This window comes from Rhipicephalus microplus, chromosome 4, assembly GCF_043290135.1.
Source record: "Rhipicephalus microplus isolate Deutch F79 chromosome 4, USDA_Rmic, whole genome shotgun sequence".
Taxonomy (NCBI): Eukaryota; Metazoa; Arthropoda; class Arachnida; order Ixodida; family Ixodidae; genus Rhipicephalus; species Rhipicephalus microplus.
Window position 1 is genome coordinate 76,516,058 of NC_134703.1, and position 18,854 is coordinate 76,534,911.

At 45.2% G+C, this 18,854-nt stretch overlaps 1 protein-coding gene across 1 annotated transcript in view; it reads right to left on the reverse strand.

Annotated features, from left to right (window-relative positions):
- Positions 1-18,854, reverse strand: part of XRCC1 (DNA repair protein XRCC1) — an 89,934-nt gene that overhangs the window by 46,060 nt on the left and 25,020 nt on the right. The window contains exons 8-9 of the mRNA XM_037423198.2: positions 18,544-18,709; positions 16,773-16,889 (exon numbers count right to left, since the gene is read on the reverse strand). Coding sequence (XP_037279095.2) covers positions 16,773-16,889; positions 18,544-18,709 — 283 coding nt within the window. The remainder of the gene's footprint in view (positions 1-16,772; positions 16,890-18,543; positions 18,710-18,854) is intronic.

The window sequence follows — 18,854 nt, forward strand, 5'->3', positions numbered from 1 at the left end:
TTTTCGATGAAGTTGGAAGTGCTTGGGGTCCGTGTACATAGATCTAGCTGCTCGAAATTTCCGGAGCCCTCCGCTACAGCGCCTACCTGTAATCATATCGACGTTTTGGGACGTTAAACTTCTACAATTATATTATTGTTAGAAGGCGGACGCTACGTGAAGACACTTTCGGCTCACTTCTCAAAAGCAAGACTGGGCCTTACGTTTATACTCATGACAACGTCATGCAGCAGAGGCAGCAGCAGACGCTTCGGTGGCTGTCATAGAACGGGCTCATCAAAGTGAGGTTGTACAAAGCAATGATACTATCACTTACGTTTCTTTTTAGTCGATAACTCTTCACTGTTATATAGCGCGTGTTAACTATGAACAGGAGTTTTCATCACTCTTTTTCTTGACAAACACTTTTATTTCAATATTTTTAGGCACTTTAACAACAATAAGACTAGGAGGTACTTCGCAGCGAACAACTACAAATTAATTTGACCATCTGACGTTCGCTAACGCGCAACTAAACCTAAGTACGCGATTTTTCTCGCAGTTTCAACCCAATCCAAACAACGAGAATCAAACTCGCATCCTCCACCTGAACATTCCGAAACTTTACCTGCGAAGCTACAAGGTGGTTGAATAATTAAGCTTTGCGCACGCTTTCTTGTTACCGCATATACGTGAAACGAAACCGGGAATGTGACACATCGGCTCCAGTATTTTAAAGACAAGAAGGGGGGACATTATCCTAAATTAAGTCGAAATGTAGTACAGAGTTCGACGAAATATCGTCTAGTCAATTAAAGGCATTGTTAATAAGCAGGTCACTGATCAATGTCAAAATGAAATAAAATGACGTCCCGGGATCCGTATAAGGATCGCAAAACGTCATTTCATGTTATTTTTACATTGGTCAGTGACTTGCTTATTGACAATTCCTAACTGAATTATTCCCACTACTCGCAGGAGCACAGCCCGAGAGTACAAAAAGCGAAAAACCGCGACGCTTCCGGATCGGTGTCGCCATCTCCTGAAAGTAAACTGCACCACCGCGCCAACCGCCAGTCGCGGCTCATTCGTAACGGCGGGAGTTGTTGCAGACGATTCCACGTACGACACACGGGCGCCGCCGACCTGGGCTATTGAACGAATGCTTGCTTATTTTCGTACATTGCAACGTGAATTGATAAGGTCGTGCAACGCTGTACGCTCCAACACAACCGTTATACGTACGCACATACCGTAAGCACTGTTCGTCAAGTACTTTCAAAGCGAAAGCTGTCATGAAATCACAACTAGGGCAGTAGTTGTCCGCCACCCACCGCCGGTGTCCGCAACCACTATCACACGAAATACGAAAAAAAATGAAATGGGGGAAAACCCCAGGCCCCCCTATCGGAAAAATTGCCATGGTGGATACTGGAAAACATGGTGGGCGTAGTGGAAATAATAGTAGGCATGGTGGAAATTATGATGGCTATGGTGGGACGTAGTGGAAAATATGGTGGTTATGGCGGGACATACTGGGTGGTATGGTGTACAGATGATGGGTAAAGTGGAAATGATGGTGGAAAGCAGAGGCTAGATATTGGGCAATAATGGGACACTCTGCCCACCATTGCGATAATGCTGGGAAGCCCTAAGCATATGGTGGGTGGTGCTTATTATGGTAGGCTACATGGTGTACCAAGCTGAGAAACTCTTCCCACCATTGCGATAATGCTGGGAAGCACTAAGCAGATGATGGGTGCTGCTTGTTATGGTGGGCCACATGGTGTACCAAGCTGAGCAGCTCTGCTGACCATCGCGATAACTCTGGGAAGCAGTAAGCAGATGATGGGTGGGCTTGTAATGGCGGGCAATTTATATAGTGTGCCAAGCTGGGATCTGTACACTACATGTTCTACCACCCTGATTTCCACCAAAGGTTAGGCCTACCTACCGAGCCCGTACAATTGTGTTATCCGTGCTTCCGGGTTTCAGACTACACGATTTCGACGATTAAGTATGACAATACAGCGCAGCCATGGCATCAATTAACCTAAATGAAGCATTTTTCATTGTGTATGGTGTCCGCTCAAGAAGCAACAAACATCGATGCGACGTGATTAAAGCACTCCCAGAGAACGTAAGTGTCTTCTCACCGACGGCCGCGGGTCGCACTTGCCGGCACTTCTCTAGCTTTTGTACGAGAACTCAGACGTGGCAATTCGTATGCTTCGTGAACCAACATGATAGCGTAATGTTTCCGGCACACTGCATTCGTTTTGGCCAAGCCGTTATGTAGTTGTTGCTTTAGCGAAAGAGCTACAGCATTGAGCTGGCGCGACCGCCCTCTACATTGCGCGAAAAGCATCCCAATACTCAATCAAATAAATTAGGCGGGCGTATCTATGGAATGAGCCTAGAAGCGTCATAAAGCGTGAGCAGGTGTCGCCCTTTAGAACGAGTGCGAAACGGATATTAAACTTGGCAGACCCCGCCGGTAAACTCTTGCTGCTCCCCAGTCCACTTGGTTTTTTTTTTTTTCTTGAAGTTGTGAATTGTAAAAAAAATATAGCACTAGTGCCATTAACATAGTGGCAATCGTTACAGGCCGCAGTTGCTTGTGTTTAATAAATGTGCAATTTTTAGTAGCAGGTGTAGATCTTGTCTATGTTGTGTACACGACAAATATAACTTAAGTTGAACCGTAAGTTTGTATGCCAACTAAGTATTTAACACGCGCAGTGGTTAGCGTCTTCGAATGGGAATCCGCAGGTTCTACGTTCGATCCTCCGGGGCGCCTTGTTTTTTTTTTTTTTTTTTTACGGGACGGGTGTTTTTTATATTGTTTTTATAGAATTCTTTTTTATTTTTTGTGGCAGCTCGTCACGGTGATTCTGACGTCATTTCGCGCTCAAGCGTTGCCGGCACTGCAGCACCCACCATGCGCCATGGTGAGCGTTTCCCACCATTCACCCACTACATTAATCCACTATAATGGTGGGTGGTGGTTTACACCATGCCCACCCTTCGTTTTTTTCCGATAGGGCCTCCATTAAAATCGAACATTCGGTGCGTCAAAGTTGCCCTGTTAGTTTACTGGTGTTTTGCATTTTCTTTAAAACAGTGCGTCTGTCGCAAGTAGCGCTTCGACCATGCGGTCGAAAGCCATTCTTATCAAGTGGAACAGTAAAAGTCGTAAGAGGCGGGTAAGAAAAGCGACGTATAACTGACAGGAAAGAATCATTGATAAGCCCCGTAGCTTGCTCCTGCTTCCATATCACAATCAAGCGGATGCGCTGTCTTTTCGGGCGTGCGATAGGCAGAGCATGGCCTCCGAAATGGCGAGTGCGCAGCGTGTCGCACCCGCTATCTCGGAGGCCACGGGCAGAGGAATCGCTTTCAATCGGCTTCTTCGGGGGCGCTGCTTTACGATGCGGCTGGGAGCGCTGTCACGTGGTACTTTTAACATATCGCGGGGATCGCTTATCATTCAGAAAAACTGAGTACGCGTTCATACGTCGCTGAAAATAGCGCAGTTCGATACCCCACGTGGTTGACTACAACTGCCTCAATGACGCGTATGGAAGTGTTGATTGAGCCAGCCCCGAGATAAAGAGCGTCCCGCTAAAGTGTGAGGGCCGACGCAGCCACGAGTCATACGCTACGGCGACATATCGGCGCCGTGTAACGAAACGGCCCCGCGAAACGATCCGGCAATTGCGCTTCCGGACAATGATCTCGGAGAACGACACCCGTGAGGCGAGTCGTGCACGGAGAGCCGCACTAAATGTCGAGGGTGACGTCCTCGTGGGACCCCTTGCGCTGACACACGAAGCTTGCGAGTGCGCCTGGGAAGCTTGCCCACTCCCCAAGCGCACTCGCGCATGTGCCACAGCTCGCGTAACCAGTGTATGCGCGACGGCCATCTCTTTTTATGAAATGACCGTCACGGCTGAAAGTTCCACCATTACGTGGCTGTGGACAGCTGAGAAGAACCACGGCCGGTCTGCAGGCGCGCGCTCCCTTTCCTCGCGGCCTGAGCAGCCACGGGGAGTACAATGGAACTTTTTCTATGCAGTCACGACGGCGCGCTCCGCGAGAGGGCGTCGCGAGCCAACCCTCCCAAAGCCCATTGCGCCGCATGCGCTTCGTATTGTAAGCTAGCTGTACCCAGCCAATTTCTCGTGCTAATTACTTCTTCCGATTGTAGGAAGCGGTGAAGGAAGTACATGTGCGTGTGGGGACAGTGTGGCTTTCTCCGCACTCGAAAAAAGAAGACACACACGCAGCGCTACTGGCCACAACAATCTTTATTTTTTAAGACCTGACCACCTTATTTTCGAAGGAGGCGAGAGTGCCTGAGACCCGTGTTCTTGGATTTAGGTGCACGTTAGAGAAGCCCAGGTGATCGAAATTTCCGGAGAGCTCCACTACGGCGTTCTTTATAACCACATCGTGGTTTTGGGATGACCATGCTGATGCAGATATCACAGAGTGCGTCCTTGTGCTCGTTTCTACAATGAGATGGGTAATCTCGTCCTCATGACGAGCCACTGAGATAGGGTTGCCTTTGTAGGCATGATCGGTGCGACTAGAAGTATGACATGGCAGTAAAATATACGACCCCACAAATGATGTGTTACTATGATACAGGGTGTGGAAAAAAAATAACCTGGAGAAATTCCGGCGCACAGCAAGCGGTGGCATGTTCAGCGTTTTACGCGGGCGTATGAATGAAGACGTCACTGCCAGAGCGGTGTATTTTTGGGGGGCCACGCATATCGCCTCCCCGGATCCGCCACTCACCAGGTCGCGCCATTCGGGAAAGTAGCTTGCTGCCGTACGCATCGCACTTGAATACACATGTCGCAGTGAGTTTCCCCGACGTATTTTTCGTGTTCGTGCCTGCTTGCTTTTGCGAAAAGACCTTTGTGTGTGCTTGGTGTTCTAGTGGAACGTTCGCACAGCGCGCACATGGTGTACTGTTGTGTGCATTTTGCAAGTCGCGGTCTTTAAAGACTGCCGGCGTGTCATTTCACCAATTTCTTCCTGATGAGGAACTATGCGCGAAATGGCAGAGAAACATTTCCCGCGACAATCTCGTGATTAATGACAAGTCTCCCTCCACTGTCGTTTGCAGCAAGCATTTTCTTTTGAGTGACTATGTCAGTGGATGCGAAATTCAAAAACTTGCTCCTGGCGCGGTGCCAACCATATTTGAAGGATGCCCATCGTACCTGGTGCCCCAGCAAAGAAACCACGCAAAGAATCGAAAGCTCGAGACTCTGCTCCTTCAACCAAACTCATAAAACGAAAGTCAGAGCCAGAATATCACGAACGTGCTGTTTTGGAGTCGTCGGAAGGATAAGCCGAACAGAAATTCAGTAAATGCACCCGAACAAATAACGATGCACAGTGAATCATTCGACAGATTTCAATGATAGCGAGGCTTCGGTCACAAGTAGCGTACCATCGCTCCATTTGCCGGAAAACCAAGCGGCAGCTAGAAGACAGGATAAAAGTGGCCAACTTTTACCGTAGTAACAAGCACCATTCGTCACTGACAAAGATTTCCGCGGATGCCGAAAAAGGAGAGAAAAAAGCTGTCTTTCTGCTTCACCAAACAGAGAGCTACCGGGAGGTTCAATCTTACTCCAAAGAAATCGTCAGAGAGTGTGTAATATGGCGCTTTCTTCCACCCAAAGTCTATGATCATGGACGAGCTGAGCTTCTGACACTACCACATAAGTGCACACTGCAGCGATACGTCTGTCCCAGCTCATCGTCCTCGCGTATGAGTAGTGCAATGAAGGAAAGACTGATTGACGAGGCTTCTCTCCTCAGCCACAAGCAGCACATGGCTTCATTAATAATTGATGAGGCTTCAATAAAGCCAAAGTGCACATACGACCGCAAGTCTGACGCAGTATTCGGAATCAGAGACAGGCCAGAACACCTTGCTTCGCACAGCACGAACGAAACTCTTGCTAACAGAGTGCTTTGCTTTGTGATTCATGGAATAACAACTTCGTACAAGATCCCATGTTCCTATTATTTTACGAAGCAGCTTGGCTGGAGACTTGTTTGCCTGGACGAAAGATCATTGCAGCAGTTGAGGACTATGGGTTTGTGACCATCCGCATTGTTACAGATAACTACTCTGGGAACACAACCATGTTCAAACTCATGGGAAACGGCTCCCTGTCAACTGTAGTCAAACACCCCCACAATGATGAACGGGTGATTTTTTTAAGTTTCGATGTTCTCAAAAATGTGCGCAGTCAATTTTTGGAGCGTGAATTCTCAGATGGCACAGGCCTCATTACTGGAACATTCGTGCAAAAGCTATATGAGCACGAAAAGGGAATGACTGAAACTGGCGAGGAACCTCACTAGAAAGCATGTACACCCATCTAACCTGGCAAAGATGAATGTAATGCGTGCAGTGCAAGTATTCTCGCTCCAATTCATTGGCGCACTGGAACATCTGTGAAACTTGCGGGGCAACTCCTCTCTTGTCTTATTCAAGGATGCAGCATCCACAATAAACTTCATGAAAGCCATAAAGAGATGGTTCGACATTCACAACACTATGTACAGTGGAATTGACTGCAAACTTCCCATCTCGAAGCAGGAAGACAGCCGATTGCTGTGGCTGGAAAGTGAATTTTCAGGCTACATTAAGCGCATCCAAGATTCTTCTGTCGCCGCTGGTGTTGGAAACTTTACAGACAAGACATACACTGTCTTGCTTTTCACCACAAAGTCCACAATGGAGACAGTACGATTTCTTCTGAGAAAAGGAGTAAACTATGTGCTCACGAAGAAATTTAACAGTGATCCTATAGAGGCATTATTTGAAAAACTGAGGGCAATGTGCGGGGGCAATGACATGCTAGACGCAAGAGCCGTCACATCGGCTTTGACCCACATTGTCAAGGGCAAGGCTCCATCTTCAAAAAACACGGGCATTCGCGACGAAAACATTGAAGGCGCGGCGGTGTCTATTCCGGAAGATGTTATTGAGGAACTTGAAGCTCTGCGAGAACCTCCTCGCAGACCACCGACATCAATCGCCTATTCAGGCTTGGTGTATGTAGGTGGTTACATTGCCAAGCTCATCAGTGATGTCGGTTGCGAGGCTTGCGCCATGCTAGTGACGACAAATAAAACTAGCAGTCCTTTGTACCAACTTCTCTGTCAGCAAGAAGCCTATGATCTACACTACCCGAAACCGGAGTTACTATCAATGCTAAACACAATTGTGACGTTCTTCGAGAAAGCAATCAAATATCTTCCTCGAACGAAGATCCTCGAGACTTTGCAATTCACAGTTGAGCCATACCTTGAAGATTCGCCACTTCTGGACTGTCCGGAAGGTGTTGACAAGAGTCACACCAGAGTGCTGGCTCATATTATTTCTAAAAAGGTTAACAGATGTCACAGAACGAGCGCTAAAAATGAGCGCGCCGCCAAATTCTTGCGACAACGGGCGGGAGAAACGCCGCGAGGTCAAAAGAAAAAAAAAGAAAACAAACATCCAAGGCTCCCCGGGCGCGCGCTCTCCCCGCAGAAGCATGGCTTCGCAGACGAACCTCCTCACCCCACAACGGCGGCCGAGCAAGCACTCGATTTTTCCAGAACGAAAGGGGCATGGCCACGACGAGTTGAGTCATCGGACGCGGAGGGACTTCCAACCGTCTCGCCCCCTTCCCAGCCTTCGCTGCGCATCGCGCCGACGAAATGACGAGAACCGTCTGGAATGTCGCGCGCAAGGTATTTAACCGAGCAGCCGAGATGAGAGATCAAGAGGAGACGGAAGTTAGCGCCAGAGTGCGTAGGGATTCCGCCGTGTAGTCGGCGAAGGTTTTGCCCGAAGCGACAAAACAGGAGAAGAAGAGGATTTCCACCTGAGGGGTGAAAGCTCGAGCTACAGGCAAGAGCGTGTGTTTACCGCTATCGAGCGAAGACGCGAGCAACAGCTGCGGGTGTGAAGCCGACGTGTTCCGGCGAAGAAGTTGAAGTTGGAAGAGTGGCCAATTGAAGACGGGAGGTTTCCTGGAAGAGAAACTTCGAGGACTGCGGAACGACAACAACGCTGGACTTTGAGTGAGTGATTCTCGGAAGAGTATCATCTAGACTTTGGTTCCAAGAACTTTGGACTGAATAGGTTTTCTATCTCTTTAGTCTTTAAGTGTCTTGGTTGTTCAATGCATGCGACTGCATTGTAGTGCGTATTGTTGTCCGTGTCCGTTGTTTCAAGCGTGGCTGATTGTATTGTGTAGTACGTTGGTTGATTGGTTTGATTGGTGACATATTGTATGCAACTATTGTGGAGTGTGCATTTTTGTGTATTGTTTTCGATCTGCCATTATTGAGAATATAATTTGTTTATCAACTCTCGGCTCTGACTTGTTCTTTGGGCCACAGCCGGCGTCCGCTGGCGCGCCAAAAAGGACCACTTCTAAATTGTCCACGCTTTCGTGGTGCGGTTCGGGGGGCCGATACTTCGGCTCTTGGAATTAGCCCGGCGATCGCCTCCGTAATAACGGGACATGTGTGACAACAGATAAGAATGACAGGCCTTCTGGTTCCATTCACAAGCCCTCGCGGAAGCATTTCAGGCTGTGACAGATGTGACTACTTTAAACTGTGATTGTCACTACAGTGTTTTACCAGCAGTGCTTTTTTTTTCAGTTCTCCATGCGCATATTGTTGCAGTACCAAGGAGAACATTCTGTTTCCCATTAAAAGGATTCTCTGAATGTTTTTTTATGTTTACTCTTCGTCTCCGGTGTGGCCGTCCCCATTATGCAGTGACTTTCATCTTTTTGAAGTATTTATTTCAATATTAAAGCACGATTTAGGATGCCTTCAACAAAGAATGTGCAATTTTGCTATTTTCAAATACAGCGACGGCCGGCATGTGCATTCGAAATAAACATTTCCAAAACCTTAACTAAACCGTTTGCTCAACCAAGTGCAAGATTCATCCTCTTACTTATTCTCGAAGTTAGAGGAAACTAAAGAAAAGGCTTTGTTATAACCGAGTCAATCTCTGCGGAGCAACAGAAGCGGTCGTATGAGCGGCCTGCGCCACCACTTCTGAAGAGCGGAATTGACCAGAGTCATCATATATACTTGCTACCACTTTTATATCGCATTGGTATCATGAATACCATGTAGAGTAACTTCAGAAAGCGCCACGGTAAGTCGGAAGCCAAGTGCTCCCTGCACACGCTAGCCTCCGCAACGGCCGAAAGCGGGTTGGCTCGGAGCGCCCCCATGAAATTGCGGCCATAGGTAGCAACAGCCCCCCGTGCGCAGGCCGTAAAGGAAGGGAGCGAGCACGCACCTCCAGACCGGCCGTGGAAGAACACGCCACATCTCTCGGTTGGACTGTCATTACATATACCATATAGCCTCCTATAATTTTCTTGACTGCCGGATGAGCGCTATACGCCCGTCACATATGGCGGTGCCACCTACGTAGGGTTAAGGGTCCTCGTACATGGCCTTTGAGATCAGCAACTTTGGCGTTTGCTATATTCAGAGGCTATGCCTTGTATTGAAGGGGTTGCCTGCTGAATGAGCGCGAAACGCTCGTCATATATGGTGGCATCACTTACGTAGGGTTAATTATAATTAATTATAATGGCACTTACGCCTTTTTAAAGCTTCTTTCGCATATAAACTCCAAAAACGTAACCCTACTTAAGTGGCACCACCACCGCAGTTCCGACGACGGCCGCTTTTCAAGTGACCGCCGATAATCCGGCAGGCAAAGAAAAACTAGGAGGCTGTGCATGTACAGACAGTTTCCCCGTACGCGTTCAAGCGCGGCCACATCTTGATCTGATAACGCCATAGGTTTCGTACCCGTATCAGAAAATGCGGCTGACAGAGGATAATCTTCTGTCTGGAGGAGCTGCGCATGATGTGGACGCCAGCTGGCAGTAATGTCTGGATACAGACACTTGTGTAGAAGGCAGAGCCACTGGCAGGTGGCAGCAGCGCATCGTCTTAGTAAAGCATAAGAAACACCCACTTTTACGTGTATAGTATCGCATTGTCAGCGCAGCGTAAGAAACACTAGGGTCTTTAGAATTATGTATCTATGCAATTTCTAGTAAAGAAATACGCCCCCTAATACTTACGCATTGATGTTGTCTCTCAGACATGCCTAATATTTGCTTTTTGATCGAGAATATTCATAAGTATGAACACAGCCACCAGATAAAGATGACTGGACGTAGAGGAAAGGCTTAAACTTTGGCCGGGAGGCTGAATCATTTCGAGTGACAGACACACACAGTGGAGTTTTAAACACCTCGGGTTCTTATACGTGCATCTAAATCTAAGTACACAGACCTCAAGCATTTTACCCTCCATCGAAAATGCGGCCGCCGCAGGCGGGATTCCATCCCGCGACCTGATGGTCAACAGTCGAGCACCGTAAGCACTAGACCACCGAGGAGGGTCCCGCTACAAATGTGCAAGGTGTGATGTGCACTTTGTTGACGCTGCATACGGCTGGTGACGAAAAATTATGGCTAAGCACTTTGCAGTGCATTAAACCACACACGTACTCGTTGCACAAATGACTGGTTCTTATCTTATTCTTCTGCCACGCTATGTTAACGCGATTCCTTGAGGGTTGCCACTGACTTCTGAGTGAAATTTGCCAAACGACGAGCGAAATGTAGCCAAAAGTCGCCATTTATCTTCAAATTTCGTCATAAAAGTTGCCACTCTACATTTGTGTGCCTTGCCTAGTAAAAAAAATCCTCAATTATGTATACCGTAGCCTCAAGGAGTATGATACCATCCATAAAAACCTGAATTATATGACGATTTTCAAAGCCAGTCACACCATTCTGCTTCACCATGAGAATCCTGAAAAAAGGCATACATTCACTAGCAGCGTGAATGCTAGCACCTCTTAAAAAGAGCTTGTGATGGCTTCCGTTGTAGCAAATACCAGATGAAGCAATGGCTACAATAAGAGATGGATGGCATGCATAGCCTTCCTGCAGAATCAGAGAATTTCATTGCCATGAAATCGTGTATTCGATAATCGAATAACTTAATTACAAAACAACGAAAATCAATTCGAAAGTATTGCGTCATCGTCTCAACACCTGCACAGCGCTTTATGGGCGGTCATGCTTACGCTATACATTCGCCTCGTGCGATTTTCGAAAGCTGCCCAAAGAAGCCCTACTCGTTGGCCCACAGGAAAAGTATCGTAAAAACAAATTTAAGGTCAATATACGAAAATAGGGGGTACTACAGCTGGGAACAAGTGGACAAGCAATTCAAAACAGTTGTAGCTATGGTTGGAACACGCAGCCTTATCAGCTCCTAGCCACTTCAGAAGCAAAACTTTGAAGAAGCTTGAAGCTCTAGAAGCACCTAAAAAACGTAATATAGCACCACCGGCTCGCGGCCCTCGAAGCAGTCCATTGACCTTAACTTCTCAAGGAAATTGCTGGCGGATGCACCATTGTGCCAGTAGTTCCCTAGCTGAATTAGGATATACACAGGAGAAACAATGCAGACATATTAAATTGTGCGTTAAGTGTGCCTTGTAACAATGGGTCTAAAGCTATGAAAAATAAAAACAGTTTGCCAATTTGTTTTTAGGACACTGAATATTGAATGCATAACTCATTCCACACCTAAGCCGAAAGTCAACAAAAATTTGCCATGTCGCCATTCATAATTTTATGTCGCCACGGGCCTCTCGAATTCGCCGATTTGGCGAAAATTAGCCACCAGTGCGAACCCTGATTCCTTGCCCGACATGAAACAGGAAACTAAACCACCGCAGCATCAATTGTGTCGGTCAACACCTGCATGAAAACAGTCGTGATCGCGTACAGGAGAGGGCAACATATCGGTCGGCTTTGGAAGATTCTAAACCACAGAGCTAGCAGCTTTGCGGGTGTAATACGCAGAAACTGGCCGAAGAACGAAACCAAAATTAGTCGGCACACCTTTGAAGTAAAGACTTACAAAAAACAAAGACATCGGCACTATAAAAAATCTATGTAATCCAGCATTGTGGCAGCATATGCAAATTAAGAGAAATGGTTGGAAAAAGCAGGCGTCCTAACATACAGGCAATGACGTACAGCCGTCAGCACCTTGAACACGAACGCTCCGCCGCGTGTCCTGCAGCAGTTTGATTGATGCTGACACCACGTACCTTTGGGTTCTGTTGCCAGATGCTAACCATACATGCCAACATACCATCCAAGCCTACTGAGGTATTATCTTGGCAAAAGCGCCCAGCACTGCGCGGCTGGCATCAATCAAACTAGCCCTCGCCATGCATCGAAGTGTTCGTGTTAAGAGTGCTGACAGCTGTGCATGTACCTATTCTACCCTCCTACGACTGTGAGCAAATAACGTACATTTGCATACGAGTGAACCCTCAGAGGGTTAAATAATGCCCGTGTCATTTTCTCACACTGCGTTCGGCTCAGTCCTTGTATATTTTATAGGCTGAGCCAGTACATGCAACGTTAATGGGATGAACGAGATTTCAGTTTAAGCACAGTAGTCACCCGGGACATAGTCAGAAAACTTTTCCTGGGGAGGAGCGGACGGTTCATCCCTAGTGTAATCTAGTGCATGCGTGTGTATGTACATGTGTATTTAGTGTGGGCATTTATTATGTATACACATATTTTTCATCTGTACATTGTCAACATAAGGCTTTCGGTTGTGCATCCTCATGTTCATCGGGTAGCATCATCATTATTTTTGGGTCCACCGTATGCCTGTTCGCTTCCAAGTCTTCGGGCCTAATAAACATTGGCCCAACCAAGAATTCATACACGTGGTCAAGGTTTAGGGGTGCATAATAATAATTCAAGGGCATAATAACGCTTCACTATGAATGTATGCTTATTACACCCACTTAAGTGGTTGGCTAGGTAATTATGCACGATGTACACATGTAAAAATTTTAAATTCCCCAGCTCTACCCATTGATTGATTGATTGATACATGGGGTTCAACATCCCAAAACCACCATATGATTACGAGAAACGCCGTAGTGAAGGGCTCCGGAAATTTCAACCACCTGGGTTTCTTTAACGTGCACCAAAATCTGAGCACACGGGCCTACAACATTTTTGCCTCCATCGGAAATGCAGCCACCGCAGCCGGCATTCGATCCCGCGACCTCTGGGTCAGCAGCTGAGTACCTTAGCCACTAGACAACCGCGGCAGGGCGCTCTACCTACTGGCCATGCCAGTAGTACTTATGAACTGAAACTTGCAAATTCAGGGTTAAGTAACCTTTGTTTTCATTATCATCATTGCATGGTGAATATCAATACAAACAGTAAGATAAGTGCAACCAGAGTCACCAGCTCCACAAAGTTTTACTGGCCGCATCAATGTTCCAATATGACCAATGCACATACCATCAGACGGTGGTACGACAACCGTCACTGCCCCATAAAATATAACAAACCTAGTACCAAAAAAAAAAATTTGCATGAAACTGCATGATCACTTTGCATTGTACATTAGAAAGTGAATTAAATTGAGACATGGGGGTTTCCGTGGCTTGTCTAACGTTATACTATTTCGTAGCAATAGTAGGAACAGACCTCTATAGCAGACACTGTCACCTTGTCAGAAGAGAGAGAAATAAATAAAAGGAAAAGACAGGGAGCTTAACATGGTAGAAGAACTGATTTCCAACCCTGTACAGGGGCAGTGACATAATGGTCGAAAAAAGGATAGCGAGGACGAGGTAGGAAAAAAATATATATAGTACAAATACAAACAAGCAGGGGGTTCACGCAGAAAGTGCAGGAGCGCCTGCACAGCCTTCTTCTGAGACGTAAAGTACCTCCTCAGGAACTTCTTTGCAATGAATATGTCATCTTCATTTAGTACAGAGACATTGAGCGAGATAGGCTTGCTGTGACCGAGGGCTGTTGATCTGTTCTGAAGCAGTTGTTTTGAGCTTCCCTAGTTTTATACGTCCCTTATTAGATTATCACTGGCCATGTACAGATGCCACTAATGCAAGCATGCTCGAGCCAGACTAAACCTAAAAAGATGTCGGCAGCCTTGAAACTGCACGACACAGGTCTAAGGTAAGCTAGTTAGTCGAAGTTCAATATGGTAAACCTCACAGACAATGTGACAAGCCTAGGAGTAGGACATGACAGGTCTGCCCTGCGTTTCATTTCTCCCATCATCTTCATTCAAAGTCATGTTCAAAGCATATTAGTAATTAATGAAAGCCGTGATTCAACCTCCTATCGGAAATATAAGTGACTGCTCACTAGCATCAACGCACATCCATCAACATTTATAGGCATTAACCATCGGTTCCAACCGCACATTCTGATACTTATACCTATTCACCAGAACTCACTGACATACTCACACTCACTTACCCCCTCAGACAGTAGCTCAAGTCAACTTAAGCTCTTCACCTTTCATTCGTGCTCGCATTAACAGGCACACATTTATGTTCTCACTAAAGTCCAGTAAAACTTATCAACACTCACATCCCCTCACAAGCTTCATTCTTTAAAAGGCCCCTAAACCACCTCCTATAATTATATAACATTTCAAGTAAATGCCCCCATCATGTTCAGAATGCCATCACCATCAACAATGCCAAACGCAGTAGCACTACTAGCCACAGGCACCCCACAAATTCCAAGTAACAATCTCTTCTCCGGTTCTTTTAGCACTGTTCATCCCCTCCAGTGTTTGCTGTGATGTCAGCATGTCTGCTTGTCATCTACAAACTAGTTTTGGTCCACTCGCATGCACGTGAGCTTGCCGCTCTTCCTCCTCATGCGATGAGGAAGCGCACTTAGCTAGGGGAGACGGGTGGAATAACGTATAAAAGAGCAAGACGAATGAGGGACTCATTAGTGTCATCAAATGCACATCATTTCTAAAATTTCTCACGTCTACAAATTCATTGTAATCACGCACACAACTGCAACACCACAACTTATACCGGTGTCACACGGGCATATTTAATCGCGATGAGTGCCAATCCGGACTAACCACGATCTGGATTAGGTGCACAATCCGGATTAGGTCATCAGCCGTCATCAGACCCAATTTTTAGCCGTCATCAGACCCGATTGGGATCAAGACTATCACAATCTGCGCATCGCGATATGGCTGAGAGATCACAATTTTGTGTTGTCTGCATCCCTAGCCGAGCTTGTTGAAACCAAAGTAAACAAGAAAATCAAGAATAGTACTTTAAAAACGGATTCCCAAAGCTAGATATTTATTTATGAAAAAGTTTTTAACTATTTCCATTGAAAAAATATCTGTAATACTGCATATTTTAAGATTCATATTGACCACATGTAGTTATGGGAGAAGCAGACGGTAAGCAGACGACAAGTTCAACTCTCGCATCGTCAGAGCAGTTGAAGCACCTTGAAGCAAATTGATTATGACTGCCGCCAGCTTTTCGACTATGTCGCAGCCTACACGCACTTCGTAGTCGAATGAAGAGGCCTTTACAGTAAGTGACCGCTGGCCGGAGCAACTAGGAGACTTAAGGCGCCAAAGGTGAAACTCTGACATGTGCAACGATATTGTCGTTTCTTTGCGACGGGACGGCTTTGAGTACGTGCCATCAGAAATAAAAGTGAAGATTAACATTCTCGCACAGCAGTACACAGGTAAGTGCAAAGAAAACTCTACCAAAGAAGAATAGACTTATAAAATTAGTTTTCGTAGTTGCACACCAAGCTTTTAACGTTCAAGCAGTTTTTGCACAAATAACATATTGCTAATAAATGGCTCTATTGCAATCTCGTACGCTAAGCTTTGTCAATGACATGTTTTATGGCACACAAGTGCCACCTGGTGCATTTCGTCTGACCCGAGGCCGTACCAGATTAGCTTGGGCTGTGTAGCAGCGGCGATAAAATTCATCGCGATCAAGAAAACCAATCCGGATTACCCTGATCACGATTAAAAGTTCTCATGGGACACCGGTACAAATTTTGACCTCTGGGTGGCCTAGGGACCCTTCAGCACCATTTGTCCCGCATGTAAAATGAGGGCTGTGCATACTTGAATGAATGAAATTGTGGGTATTACCACGTACAAAGGCTGTAAGACGCAGACGTGGGAGGACACCTGTTTGGCTCGAAGTGTATACCTTCCTTCCCTTTATTGCCAAACTAGTATCGTTTGATTGCTCAAGTGTCCCTTGCAATCATGGTTAGCACCATATGCTATCATTTACCAATCATGTCAATCCCACTAGCATTATAAGCACACCAATTGAAGCACCAGTTTTAATAGCAAAAGAAAGTTCAGTTTTTCATGGCCATATGGCAGGAGTAAGATTGAAAATGACTAAGTTGTCTTAAGATAATACAATAACAACAACTCCATAATATATCAGGATAATGCTCATTTTGGAGACCTAACGAAAGATATGAACCAACAGAGTGAACTTAGTTTACAGCTTTCATCTAATGTCAGAGTGATGTGAAATCAGAAAATGAGGAGTGACAAGAATAATGTAAAAATTTTCATCCCATTATGCATTGTTAAAGCTGTATGTACAGCTTTCACAGTTTTTCAAACAATGATTACTTTTGACAACTAGCCTAAACGAGGTAATTTGCTGGTACATGTTTACCCATTGCCTTTGACAATGCGTTATCACTGCATCGTTTTTTTTTAAAAGGTCAACAAATTTAAGCATGTATCCATCTACTACAAAGTGACAGACAAAATTTCAAGAAAGATAGACTCAAGAAACTCACTCGAGCCAGGGTTTGAGGCATTTCTCCTTGTAGCTGTCAGTCACCCATTCTTTTCTGACAATCTTGCCACCAGCTGCTTTCACTTGGCCATATTTTGGTGTGTTCAGGAAGGCACACCTGGATGAGTAGAATAAACAAATGCCCAAGTATGAAACAACTAATCATACTGCTCTCGTCATCTGTAGAGGTTAAAGCACGACTGCCTAAGTCAAGGTAATTAGAAGAGTGGCAAAGTCAAGATAAGATTAGAAGAGTGGCAAAGTGGATACATTTCTGACATGTTCAACCCACACATATTTATCAGGAAGCAATAAAATGTAATTACTGGAGCTGTGCGAATACAAAGATTTCGGGTGCGAAGCGAACTCGAATATTGAAGCACGAGTGTAAATCGAATCAAATATTTTTATAATATTTCTCAAATATTTCTACAATATTTTTCTAACACTTTGAAGTGAAATTGCGGAAAGAAAAAAGTTGGAGCGGATTCCCAGGCATATTCTTATGAGATAGCAGCATGAAAGTGTTTCTTTTGGGTAGGTTGATGAAGCGTTTGCGGGTTGGTGTTTCATAGTTGTCGAATCAAAAATGAGGCAATACAGAGGCCGAGTTATATTTATGTACATGATTTGGCGAAACTGAACTGTTGCCGACAACACTACACATGAATTGCAAAGATGCTATTTACTCAGCGCCTCCTCCTCTTACAACTTCTCTGGAAGCCTAACTGATGCGGCGGACGAGAGTCTCTCTGATTCTGGAACTGCAAATCTTTCTCGTAGACATTAATATATATAAGATCTAAAATATTGGGTGCTAAAAGTCTTCACCATTTGATTTTTCGGATTTCCTGCCCAAATTTCAGGGCCAAAACACAATTAAATGTGCCCCACCTCTTGCACATCTATGAGCTCCATTTTTGAACCAGCGTTTTTTTTTTTTTATTATTATTCAATACATATGCGACTGTAGCAAAGCCTAAAAGACAGCTTTGCCACAATACGAAAATATAATGCAGTGAAGCATATTAAAAATCTGAAGGGAGCTACTGCTAATCTGACGACTGTATTTGTGTTCGGGAAGTTCAAATAGTTTCGAATAATTAAATTCGAGTGCCAATTGAATCGAATAGCAATCACTATTCGAGAAATATTCGAAATTTCAAAAACTGCATACCCCTAAAAATTACTGAATTGCCACATAGCTCATTCAGCATAGCCACTACTCCGCATGGCTGAGACCCCAAAACTGAAAAGTCTGATGTCAATGAAAACACAAGCGACTAAGCATTCAGTCTTCGAATAATTTCGTACATTTGCTGATGTCCATTGGTGCAGCATACAGACAGTCAGATGTATCAACGGACAATGTATGTTACTACCTGAAAAATCTGAACTTAGCACACACACACACATGACAATATCGGCTGCAATACTGCACAAACTGGATTGCACTGTTCAACATAAACATCTATATATTTATACACATCAGAGAAAGAAAGAAGTGTACATTTAAATACCAGTTTTCTTTGTTAGACACAATATTAGTGAGTACACAGGTTCGGTCCGTGCCCAGAGCATATTATTTTTTCGTCCAATTTTCTTCCCATTCACATTGCGATTACTACTAATAGCATTCCCTGTGCCTTCCTTAGTATCACTGTCTGTTCGTTTTCATTAATACTGTACACAGCGCAACACATATTACGGTAATAATCTTGCAGAGGTTCTGTATTAAGCTTGAGCTTTTGCATTTCTTTACAATAACTTACACAAGGTGAGTGCAGGTGCGGTCCCAGTCTGCCTTGTACTTGGCACCCATCTCGAGTGCTTTGTCTCGAATTTGAGATCGAAGTGGATTCTGGAAGCCACTGAGCACAAACACCACACCCTTCATAAGCTCTTCAAATTTCTTCGGAGGCTTTGGTTTCTTCTTTTCTAAAGAAAATGTAGAGGAAAACAGACAACAGTTATCCATAGTGGTTGCCTCACGATCGGGAAGAAAGTGCCCAAACAATGTTCAGAAAACTGTAGATTCTTTTCAAAGGTGACACTTTCCGACAATCTCATTTATTTACACCAT